Source organism: Prionailurus viverrinus, chromosome E2 (assembly GCF_022837055.1).
Source record: "Prionailurus viverrinus isolate Anna chromosome E2, UM_Priviv_1.0, whole genome shotgun sequence".
Classification (NCBI taxonomy): Eukaryota; Metazoa; Chordata; class Mammalia; order Carnivora; family Felidae; genus Prionailurus; species Prionailurus viverrinus.
Genome location: NC_062575.1, coordinates 19520685 through 19533718, shown reverse-complemented (window position 1 = coordinate 19533718; position 13034 = coordinate 19520685). Strand labels below are relative to the sequence as shown.

The following is a 13034-nucleotide window of genomic DNA, read 5'->3' as shown; positions in this document are numbered from 1 at the left end:
CCATGACATGTGCAAATGTGAAATATCAGCTGTTTGCAGAAAGTGTCCCACCCAGTAGAAGCAGGCCCCAGCCACAGAGATCAGGACACAAACAGTCCCAGGGACATGCTCCTAACAGACCATTCAGGGCAGGCTTAGGCAAGGCAAGCTCTAGGTGGGGGAAAAGATGCTTACTTGAGCATGACCATGCTGTGGGAGCAAGGCACACAGTCCCCTTACTACCCTCCAACCCCCCTACCAGGGCCTCATTGCAAGGTGCCATCTGCTTCAGGAGACATGTTCCCCCACCCCCAGTCCCCAGCTGTGGTTCTTCTAGCTGCTTCTTTTACAACAGTTTGAAGAAAGTGTGCCCCAAGGGTTCTCCTTTGTAGGATTGCAGTAATTAAGGTAATATATGCTACACCAAGAGAACACCTGCCTCCTCCACAGAAATGGCAAGGAGGAAATTATCAGCTGCCCAGCTATGAGGCAGATGGGGCTATCAAACAACACAGCCTAAGTCTCCTTGGCCCTCTCTGAGGTACAAGGCACAAAAGGAAGATCTATCCCATCCTCACCCCCCTCAAAGCACCCAAGATTAGAAGCAGCCCAAAACTCTATCCACAACCCTGACTTTTTCTCCTTGCTTCTTCAATCCAGGGATCCCAGTCTATGCTGCTTGCTGCCAGCTCAATGATGGGAGGGTTGGGCTGCAGGTATTCACCTGCCTGTAGATAGATCATCCTGCCCTGCTTTCAAGGCATTTGGCCAAGGATTCTGACATTCTTATTTTGGACCACAACTGTTCCTTGGTTTCACACTTAACAGAGGCCAAAAAGTCTTACAAAAGGTAAACATCAAAAGTTCCACATCTTCCAACAGAAACTCCTAACCATGCAAGCTAAGGCATGTCCATATGCTCCTGGGAAAGTCCGACCACCACAGTCTCATACAAGAGGTACTCTCTGTTATCATCTGCCCCAGGGCTAAGTGAGACCCCTAGAGTGGCTATTCTCTACTCGTGACAGCCCTAGAGGCAAAGATGTCCTGGCTGAGCCAGTAAAGGAAAGCCTACAAGAAAATACTTGAAATACCAACTTCCTGACTTTGTTTGCTGTACCATCTTCACCCTCCATAATTCAAGTCCAGCTAGCAGGTACTAAACATGGTTACTCAAATACAGAAAACACAAGCACTGACAGAAAATACTGTTTCAATTACATCTAACTGTACTCTGATATACAAACATTTGAAAACTTTATTTTTTAAAAAAACTTTTAAATGTTTATTTTTGAGAGAAAAAGAGAAACAAAGCATGAGTGGGGGAGGGGCAGAGAGTGAGACAGAGAATCCGAAACAGGCTCTGAGCTGTCAGCACAGAGTCTGACACAGGGCTCGAACCCACAAACCACGAGATCATGACCTGAGCCAAAGTCGGATGCTTAACTGACTGAGACACCCAGGCACTCCTGTAAAAAAATTTTTAAATGTATAGATACTTTCTTCCTCAGGTAGAAAAAAATACTTTTTTTCAATTACAACAAAAGCTAACATGCATGCCCCCCCTTTTTTTTGAGGGGGGGAAAGCGGGGGAGCTAGAAAGCCCCTCCCTCCCCCCACCCCGTGCATATGGGATAGGGAAAGAGGGACAGGAAGGAAACTTAGGCAGGTTCCACACTCGGGACAGAGCCCGAAGAAGGGTGAGATTACGACCTGAGCTGAAATCAAGAGTCAGACACTTCACTGACGGAACCACCCAGGTGCCCCAGCACCCCTCTTTTTATCAGGCACTATTCTAAGCACATTATAGGAATTAACTCACTAAATTCTCATAACCATTCCATATAAGAGTTAAGTACTAATATCACTCCCATTTTACAGATAAGGAAAACTGAGCACAGAGAAGTTAAGTAACTTATCTCGGGATGCCAGGATACAAATGCAGAGGGTGGCTCCAGAGTCCATGCTCTTAACCACTGAGCTACATACTGCTCCACAAGCTGACCACAACCCTAAAGGTCTGTTTCCTCACATGACTAAATGTGAGACTATAGTTGGTTCAACAACACTGAGCCCTAACATACAGAGAAGATGTAGTGTGTGTGTGTGTGTGTGTGTGTGTGTACATACATACGTATATGTATGCATATATACATACACACACATATACACACACAGATGTAGTGTACGTGTGTATGTGTATATATACACATATAGTACATACACACAATGGAATATTACTCAGCCATCAAAAATGAAATCTTGCCATTTTTAATGATGTGGACAGAACTAGAATGTATTATGCTAAGCAGAGTAAGAGAAGAAAGGAAAAGAAGCCACAAGAGACTTTTTAATGTTTATTTATTTTTGAGGCGGGGGGGGAGAGGGGCAGACTGAGAGGGAGACACAGAATCCAAAGCAGGCTCCAGGCTCTGAGCTGTCAGCACACAGCAGGGCTCGAACCCACGAACCACGAGATCATGACTTCAGCCAAAGTCAGATGCTTAACTGACTGAGCCACCCAGGTGCCCTGACCACAAGAGACTCTTAACAATAGAGAACAAGCTGAGGGTTGATGGAGGGTGGGAGATGGGCCAGGTGGGTGATGGGTATTAAGTAGGGCATTTGTTGTGATGAGCACTGGATGTTATATATAAGTAATGAAACAATGAATTCTACTTCTGAAACTAATATTGCACTGTATATTAACTAAAATATTAAAAAGTTAAAATTAAAAATACTTCTTGGACATCAAACAAAAAGAAAATAACAAGTATTGGCAAGGATATAGAAAAGTCAGAATCGCGGTGCCTGGGTGGCTCACTTAAGCATCCGACTGTTGGTTTAGGCTCAGGTCATGATCTCACAGTTTCATTGAGTTCAAGCCCCAAGTTGGGCTCTGTGCTGGCAGCATGGAGCCTGCTTGGAATTCTCCCTCTCTTCCTCTCTCACGGTTCGTGGGATCGAGCCTCATATTTAGCTCCGCACTGAGAGTGTGGAGCCTGCTTGGGATTCTGTCTCCCACTCTCCCTGCCCCTCTTCCACTCACGCGCTCTCTCTCTCTCTCTAAAAATAAACAAGGGGTGCTGGGTGGCTCAGTCAGTTAAGCGTCTGACTTTGGCTCAGGTTATGATCTCACAGTTCATGAGTTCGAGCATCACAATGGGCTCTGTGCTGACAGCTCAGAGCCTGGACCCTGCTTTGGATTCTGTGTCTCCCTCTCTCTCTGCCCCTTCCTTGCTTGCACTCTCTCTCTCTCTCTCTCTCTCTCTCTCTCTCTCTCTCAAAAATAAACATTAAAAAGAAATTTATTAACAAAATGGATTCAATTAATCTAAAAGATGATGGAGATTTTTTATAGGTTTTGATAACTAATCAAAATCATAGCCATTTTCCTATAAAGAGAATCACAGATGGCCAAAGCACAATATACTGAAAGTGATGCCACAAGAAAGTTACGTGAACAAGCTAACAAGACAGGAAGGGAGTTTTTCAAAAAACGTCCTTCCCCAAAGATCACTCAGCCCTGACGGATTCACTGATAAATTTTTCTAAACTTACAAATTGAAAGTAATCTACATATAGCCATGAAAATAAGGAACCCCTCCCAATGACCTAGTAGGAGTCTTCTTAACTAAACATGATATACTGTGTTATCTCAAAATACACACTTAAGGCATTTATAAATATAACTGTTCACTTCTGATTAAATGCTTCCAGTTAAATATTTCACAAAAAGGGAAAGGAATCCTTTTTTTTTTTTTTTTAAAACCATCATCTAGCACCTCCTGAAGTCCCATCACATGCTTAAGCTCTTAACAGTTCTTACTGCCCAGGAGGCCAAGCTCAGCCTCTACCCCTCTAGAAGGTCTCCTGTACAATTAGCAAATCTGATCACATTTGTCTATGCTCAAAATACTCCTACAGCCCGCACTCCTTAAATAAAGATGTCCAGGCCCCTTGACAAGGAACATAAGACTCTTCCCTCAACGGGTTCATTCTGACTGTGACCAGGAAGCCATCTCATTGCACTAGACAACTTATAGATCTACTCACAGGCCTTACTGTACCCAGACCCACCTGGCAAACTCCTGTTTGTCTCTCAACACCACTGTGAAGCTGCAGTAACCACCCCAACCACTACCCTCCACCAAATACACCTGTATCTACCAAGAAGGTACATATACTCTCAAACATCTCATCTGAAGTTAACACCAAAGTCTCAAATTCCAGACCCAGCCTAGACCATCATCATCACTCCCCTCCTACCATCCATACATCCAAACAGTCTAAAGAGCCTTCACTGCAACCAAGGGTCTCTTGGAAATCAGAAGTAACTGGCAGAAAGGCCTCAGTTACTGTCATCTTCCATATCATGTCCCTGCTGGAATACATGCTAGTACTTTCAGGTCCAACTGTTTATGAATGATGATACTTTCAGTTATGGAGGATGTATGCTCATTAACACCCCCCCATCAAAAAAGAAAAAAGTGATCCCAGAAAATGGCAAGTGCCAAAGGGGATTCTCATCTTCCAAATCCAGCAATGAGATGAACAATGGCAGGCCCACCATCATTCCTAAGAGTGCCACCCCTCTATCCCTACATCTGTCCAGTACTAGCTCTGCCCAGCCATTTAGCCAGCCCTGTAACCTGGGAAAGCCAGAGGTATCCATCCTTCCCAGGAAGAATCCCTATCTAGCTGCAATCTGATTCTTACTTTCCACCTTAAGGAATAATCAGGGAGATTATCAGGGCAGGAAGGAAAGCCCTCAGGAGCTGGCAGGCAGAGTGAAATGAAAACAGAAGCAATACCCACAGAGGCCCCTTTCTCTTGCCAAACAAGACATCCACCAGAGAGGGATGCTAAAAAAGGTGCCAACTCTCCTGATGTGTTAGTGCGGGGATTAACACCTCATCCACTGTCTCTAAGCCCCTTCTCCCTACTGGCCCACACCCTGTGCCTGGACAGGGTCTGACTTCACAAGGGCCCAAAATGGATTTCCCTACAATGTTGTATTAACAACACCAAGGGGTTCCTGGGTGGCTCTGTCAGTTAAGCATCCAACTTTCAGTCAGTTGGCTCAGTCAGTTTGCGAGTTCAAGCCCCATGTCAGGTTCTGTGCTGATGGCTCAGAGCCTGGAGCCTACTTCGGATCCTCTGTCTCCCTATCTCTTTGCCCCTCCTCTGTTCATTCTCTCTCTCTCTTTCACACACACAAAAATAAATAAACATTAAAAAACAAAACAAGAAAAACCAATGTCAAAGCACATGATCAGCAGCTGGCCTCCAACAGGCCCAGAGGGAGTCAAAAACCCCATCATATGAACAAGGCAAACAGACCAAGCCAGCTCCATATGGCTCCAACTCAAAAGAGATTCAGATCAGCCCAGGTGGACCTTGAAGCACTCCCCACCCCCAATCTGCTCCACTCCATGGATCCCAAACCCAATGAGCCATGCAAAAACGGTTCTTACTAAAGAAGGATGCGAATGTGGAACTTACAATACCATGCCTAGCACATGGTAAAAGACTGCACTCCAAAACCACCTGAAAGACAGACTTCAAGACTTCTTGATAGAAACGCATTTGCTTTTGTTCATTTTGCTTTATTTCTATTTAAACAGATAATATACTCACAAGAAAGAAAATGTGAAAACTTTGAAAGTGGAAAATTTCCTTCCCAGTCCTATCTCTAGCCACCCTGTCCCTTCCCACGGGACAGCCAATACTACAAGTTTTCCTGTAACTTTCCAAAGGTATCTTACGCATATACAAGCAGGTACAGGTACAGGCAGGTATAGGTATGGTCATTTTGCCTTTTTTATTTTTACATATCTGGTAGCATATTATATTCTGTTCTATGCCTTATATTTTCAACTTAACAATACATTCTAGAGATTGCTCCAAATAAGTACCTAAAAAGCCTCCTCATTCTCTTCATGGCTGCATTGTATTCTTTTCTGTGGATTAACAAAAATTCATTTAACCAGTCAGTGTTCATGGTTGCTTAAGTGCCGTGTAATAACAGATTATAATAGTTACTTCTGTATGAAAGCCTATAAAAGCCTCTTTTCTCTGCCACTAAAGCAGTGCAAAAGTTCAAAGAGCACATCTGGAATACGAAAAAGATTAACAATCAGTTTACCCTTGATGGTGAATTATTTTTCTAAGCTCCTTGGTTACTAAGAGGCAGAGCTACAAACACTATAGACACATGTAGTCAGCCCAGGCCAGTGGCTTACATAACAAAGATCACAGCTGCATGCTACACAAAAGCCAAACATGCCACACACACTCTGGTTAATAACTCAAGGACAGTTTTTACTCAGATCAAAGCTTAAAAAATGCCAGACTCCTGACAATTAGCTGAATCCTGAATAAGTGTAGATTTCAAGTATTTGAAATTAGTCAATGAGAAAAAAAATCTGTGAGTGATATTAAACATAGATGGGAAAAGATGAAACGTTTAAGTGCTGCTCTCTCTTTGGAAAAAAACAGTTGCCTTCTTGTGTCCAAGGCACAAACACTAGAGAGGGCCAGGGCCAAAACATAGGGACTTTGCCTGTCTCCATGCTGGTGTTGGGGCAGCTTGTACCATGTCACTTATGCCACTGAAGGGACAAATGGACTTAGGACCATCTTCTGGAACTCATCAGCTTCTGGGAGAGGTTTCTATCACCTCAACTAGACATAGCCCAGGACTAGGCATGAGCCACTGGGCAGAAATAGCTGAAAGGGTGCTTAGGTAGTAAAGAAGGACCATCTGTGGGGCCCAGAGCATTCCTCAAATCTGAGGTTGCTGACTGCCAACCTAAGTCTTGCACAAATCCTCTTATTTATTAAGAAACTGTCTCGGGGCGCCAGGGTGGCTCAGTCGGTTAAGTGTCCAACTCTTGATTTCAGCTCAGGTCATGATCTCACAGTTCATGAGTTCAAGCCTTGCATCGGGCTCTGTGCTGACAGTAAGAAGCCAGCTTGGGATTCTGTGTGTGTGTGTGTCTCTCTCTCTCTCTCTCTGCCCCTCTCTGTTCACATGCTCTCTCTCCCTCTCTCAAAATAAATAAGCATTTAAAAAAAAAAGGAAAAAAACTGCCTCAACTGTAACCCAAGTGGGAGGTCACTTAAAGACTCTGATCATTAATATGGTAAAGTAACAAAAAAGCCAGTGTTGGCAATAGCCTTCCTCTCCATATATGCTGCCAGAGTCCCAGGCTGGTCAAAGGTCAATGGGAGGAAGAGCTACTAAGGCATATCCCCACTAGGAGCAAGCTCAGGTTGCTTGGTTTTGACTGCAAATTCCATGAATGACAATCACTTGCCAATTAATTTTTTGGAATGGAAGCCCATACCATCCCAGCCATGGCCAACTTTCAGGATCTTCCACCCAATGGCCTAGCTTTGAGTGGGCAGCCAGAAAAGCTCTCTCTAGCTTCTTGGCTGCCACCATGATTCTCATCACAGAATGGATAAGGAGAGCAAAACAAATATTCTCTTAACCAGTGACTCACCAGGAAGTCTGTTCATATTGACGCCTTGAGCTGAGAGTCCTATTCCCATGTACCTTCAAAAAAATCACACACATAAAAGTTTTTGTTAGCAAATGATTATGTATCTCCCTTCTAAAATATTTCTTGGGAAAAGAAAAATAGGACAAGCAATGAATATAGTGACTCTTAACACACTAGTGGTTCTTAACCTTCACATTTTGATTCCTTCTTTTTTTTTTAATTTGAGAGAGAGACAGAGAGACAGAGAGAGAGACAGAGAGAACAATCAGGCCAGGAGCAGATGAAGAGGGAGAGAGAGAATCTTAAGCAGGCTCCACACTCAGCATGGAGCTTGACATGGGGCTTGATCCCACGACCCTGGGATCATGACTCCAAGCCAAAATCAAGAGTCAGATGCTCAACTGACTAAGCCACCCAGGGGGCCCACATTTTGATTTTCTAATGAAAATCATCTCAATGCCTTAAGTAGCTGGAGAAACAAGAGGTGGTATCTGTAGCCAGGAACCACTGCCTTCAGTTTCAGAGGAAAGTTTCCTGAAATCACTGCTTCCAGTCCCTTGGTTTCTGGCTCCGGCTAAGGTGGTGGAATCTGTCCCTAAGAAGTGCCTAAGGTAAGTAGTTCAATCCTGTACGTGGCAGAGCAATACAAGATCAAGCCCATGGGGACATGCCACTCTTCAACAAGGACCAAGACATGGAAAAAGTACAGCCATGTAATGTACTTTCACACAGGATTGTCAAGACCCCTCCCACGGGGCTTCTTCTCTGGGTATCTCCAAACTCATTACCCTCACTGCATACATTCACTGCTGACCTCCTTGATCATCCAATGTTAGGGGGAGGGTGTTTTAAGTCCCTGAGAGACACCCCCACACACACTCCTCCTACCCAGGTACCTAAACAACTAAGCTACCCACAGCAAGGCAGGGCCCATGCTGCACACCTCTGTCAAAGATGTCTCAGTGGCACTCATGAGTGGGCAGGCCAGAAAAGGAAATGAACAGGGGCACCTGGGTGGTTCAGTCGGTTAACCGTCCGACTTTGGCTCAGGTCATGATCTCATGGTTTGTGAGTTCAAGCTCTGGGTCGGGCTCTGTGCTGACAGCTCGGAGCCTGGAGCCTGCTTCAGATTCTGTGTCTCCTTCTCTCTCTGCCCCTCCCCCACTTGTGCTCTGTCTCTATCAAAAATAAGTAAGTGTAAAAAAAAAAAAAGAAAGAAAAGGAAATGAACAGGGTTTTCTAGCCTGTTTATAGTGTACAAGGAAACAGGTATTTCCCCAAGAACTTAAATATGAGAAACAAGTCATTACCTTCTAAGAGTAAAATAGTAGAAACTCACACATGATGCCTGATATCAACTACATGTGAGTGCCAACAGGTAGTTGAGAAGCTTAGAATACTAAAAACACCAACCAAGAGGGCTGAGGTTTAACTTTACGGTTGCAGGTCATGTCACTGAACTTACACTTTAAAACGGTTCAAATGGTCAATATTGTTATGTATATTTTACCACACACACAAAAAAATGTTTAAAGCAATTACACAGGGTTGTCTTATTTTGACCACTTCCAAGTGGCTATACATTTACATTCCAACTGTTCCCTACTATAAATGATTCTGCAAGGAACAACTTCCACATACATTTCCCCATCTTGGACTATTTCTTTTTTACCCTGACATGCTCCATGCACGTATGTACCTGTTTCTACCACTACCAGAGTTCCCACAACATGGCGCTACTGTCTCTGCAAGTCCTTCATCTACAGTAATGCTCCTTTGCCCTTCTCTGGCTGGCTATGCCACTGGGTTTTGGGGGAGCAGCCTCTACCATCCAAATAAAGGATCGGATCAGGCAAGGAAGGAAGGCTGTGACCCACACATCTTCCTCTGCTACCCCATCATGCTGGCAGGAACCAGAAAAGGACACCAACCAACACATGACCCTGATAACTTGGCCTGCAGAATTTAGGGGAAAGAGGAGGGAAGGGAAAGGAACAGCAGTTCAAAGAGGGACTTGCACAGTTCAAAGGACCCAGGCTCTCAAACTGCCTGCTACCTCCTGCCAAAAAAGGACCTTGAAGAACCACTGGGAGAAGCTGTGTAAGACTGCTGGCAGGATTCCCATTAGATTAAAACCTGTACTTTTTCCTGGAAAAACAGCAGCCCAAATAATCAGCTTCCTTACTTTATATGGTAGAGGCCACCCAAAGGCTGGTCTCTATTCTCTTAATGCCTCAGCTGACCAAGCAGCAAATGACCTCAACTGCCCTGAAGTCATTAATCAACATAATCATGTACAACATAACCAGGGATTTCCCTGCCTTGGATGTCGGCCCACTTACCCTGCCTTGTTTGGAGGGGCCTGAGCCTCTGCTCAATACTACATGTGATCCCATCCCTTGCATGCAGGCTTCCTGACACTAAGATGAGGGTTTGTGTTTGGAGCACATGTTTCCTAGATGACCCTTGACCACTTAAGGTCAATGCAAATAGGGAAGGTCAAACAGCTTGGCCACAGCAACAAGAGTTTAATTCCACAAACTTCCATGGGAATGAGGAACTACTAAGGCACAAGTATTCAAACACAACTTGCTTAGGCTTCTGCACTGTGGAAACCTTTTCCACCTCCAGAAGCTAGCCCTCAACACCCTCCTATAAACTCTCTGCCCCATAGATGGGACAGTGGTTACCAGTGGATGGCCTGGAAGCCTTTACATAAACTCTAGGGTCAACCTGCAAATCCAAGTGGATGAACTAAGGGTAAAGCACCCAGAGGATCCATTACCCACACTTGGGAGCTATGTCACCTGCAGGTGTCAATGACACTGGGAGCAGCCCCACAGGAGCCTAAGTTGCATATTCATATGAAGTCAGCACTGAGTCAGTGTTCAAAAGAAATGAGTCCCAGCTCTTCAAACAATGGGTGACATTATTCCAAAAGTATAATGTTCTAAAATTACAAAAAGATGCAGCCTTCTACCTTCCAGCAAGTCTTCATGCACATGAAAACTATTATCCAACCAGTCTGAGATAAGCAGAGGGTAAAAAAGGTGTAAGGACCCTGTGAATATACTAAAAAACACTGTATTGTATACTTTAAGTGGATGAATTGTATGGTATGTTAAGTTACATCTCAGTCATACGCAACAAACTAAGAATAAAAGGCATCTGTCTCAACATAATAAAGGCCATATATGATAGGCCCACAGCTAACAGCATATGTAATGGTGAAAGATTGAAAAACGTACCCTAAGATCAGGAACAAAACAAAGATGCCTGAATTTGCCATTCTATCCAACAGAGTATTACAAGTTCTAGCCAAAGCAGTTAGACAAGAAAAAGAAATAAAAGGAGCTCAAATTGGAAAAGAATAAGTAAAGCCATCTCTGTTCACAGATGACATGATTCTATATGTAGAAAACCCTAAAGATTCCACAAAAATACTGGTAGAACTAATAAACATATTCAGCAAAGTTGGAAGGATACAAAATCAACACATGAAAAGCAGTTATTTTTCTACACGCTAACAATGAACAATCAAAAAAGGAAATTAAGAAGATAATTCCATTTATAATAGCATTATAGAGGATCAAATACTTAGGAACAGACTTTACCAAGGAGGCAAAAGACGTGTACACTAAAAACTATAAATGTTGCTGAAAGAAATTAAAGAAGACACAAATAAATGGAAAGGCATCTGTGTTCATGAATTGGAAGACAATATTGTTAAAATGCCAATACTACCTACCCAATGTGATACACAGATTTAATGCCATTCATATGGAATCTCAAGGAACACTGATTAGTCAAAACAATCTAGAAAAAGACGAAAAAAGTTAGAGGACTTACACTTCCTGATTTTAAAACGTACCACAAAGCTATGATAATCAAAACAGTGGTGGAGACAGACATAAAGACCATAGTAATAGAATAGAGAGCACAGAAATAGACCTTCCCATATATGGTCAATTGATTTTGACAAAGATGCTAAGACCATTCAATTGGAAAATGACAGTTTTTTCAACAAATGATGCTGGGGCAATGGGATAGCCTCATGCAGAAGAATGATGTTGAAGACTTACTATACACCATTTGCAAAATTAACTTAAAACAGATCAAATACAAAGAACTAAACTGTAAAACTTTTAGCAGAAAACATAGGAGAAAAAGTTTACATTAGAACTGGCAATGATTTCTTGGATATTACACCCAAAGCACAGGCAACAAAAGAAAAAAAGTAAACCACATCAAAATTTTAAACTTTTATACCTCAAAGGACACCATCAACACAGTGAAAAGCAACCGATGAGAAAGGAGAAAATATCTGCAAGTCATCTATCTGACGAGGGTTTAATATCCAGGATATTCAAAGCACTCATACAACTCAAAAAACAGGGGTGCCTGGTTAGCTCAGTGGGTAGAGCATGTGACTCTTGTGTGGAGCCTACTTAAAATTTTTTTTAACTAAACAAAACAAAACAAAAAACATGGCTCAGTAGGTTAAGCATCTGACTCTTGTTTTCGTCTCAGGTCATGATCTCACAGTCGTGAGATTGAGCTCTGTGTTGGGCTCTACACTGACCGTGGAGCCTGCTTAAGATTCCTTCCCTCTGCCCCTCCCCTGCTTGTGGGTGTGCAAGCTTTCTAAAAAAAAAAAATTAATTTAATTTAATTTAATTTGATTTAATTTAATTTAATTTAAATTTAAAAATGGGGTGCCTGGGTGGTTCAAATGATTAAGCATCCAACTTCAGCTCACATCATGAATTCACAGTTGGTGGGTTGGAGCTCCACATCAGGTTCTCTGCTGACAGCACAGAGCCCACTTCAGATCCCCTCTCTCTCTCTCTGCCCCTCCCCTGCTTACACTCTCTTCCTCTCTCTCTCAAAAATAAATAAACATTCGGGGCACTTGCATGGCTCAGTCAGTCGGCTGAGTGTCCGACTTAGGCTCAAGTCATGATTTCGCAGTTCGGGAGTTCAAGCCGCTGGTTGGGCTCTGTGCTGACAGCTCAGAGCCTGCAGCCCACTTCAGATTCTGTATCTCCCGCTCTCTGCCCCTCCCCCACTCACGCACTGTCTCCCTCTCTTTCTTCTCTCAAAAACGAATAAACATTAAAAAAAATTTTAATAGTGAAATAAATATTTAAAAATTTTTAAGTTTATTTATTTAGAGAGAGAGAGAGAAACATCGTGAGCAGGGGAGAGGCAGAGAGAGAGGGAGAGAAAGAAAATCCCAAGCAGGCTCTGCACTGTGAGCACAGAGCCCAACGCAGGGCTCGAACCCACAAACCGTTAAGATCATGACCTGAACTGAAACAGAGTTGGATGCTTAACCCACTGAGCCACCCAGGTGCCTCTCAAAAATAAACAAACATTAAGAGGCACCTGGGAGGCTCAGTCAGTTAAGTGGCTAACTTCGACTCTGTCGTGATCTCACAGTTGGTGAGTTCAAGCCTCACATAGGGCTCTGCGCTGCCGATTCAGAGCTTGGAGCCTGCTTCGGATTCTGTATCTCCCTCTATTCTGCCCCCCCCCCCCCCA

General features: G+C 43.4%; 1 protein-coding gene across 3 annotated transcripts in view; it reads right to left on the bottom strand.

Annotated features, from left to right (window-relative positions):
• The window catches only part of RANBP10 (RAN binding protein 10), a 66179-nt gene that overhangs the window by 34203 nt on the left and 18942 nt on the right, over positions 1 to 13034 (bottom strand). For 2 of the 3 annotated variants that reach the window (XM_047835276.1, XM_047835277.1), the window contains exon 3: positions 7491 to 7543. The exons of the other annotated variant lie outside the window; for it this stretch is intronic. In XM_047835276.1, the coding sequence (XP_047691232.1) occupies positions 7491 to 7543 (53 nt within the window). The remainder of the gene's footprint in view (positions 1 to 7490; positions 7544 to 13034) is intronic. 3 annotated transcript variants of the gene reach the window in all.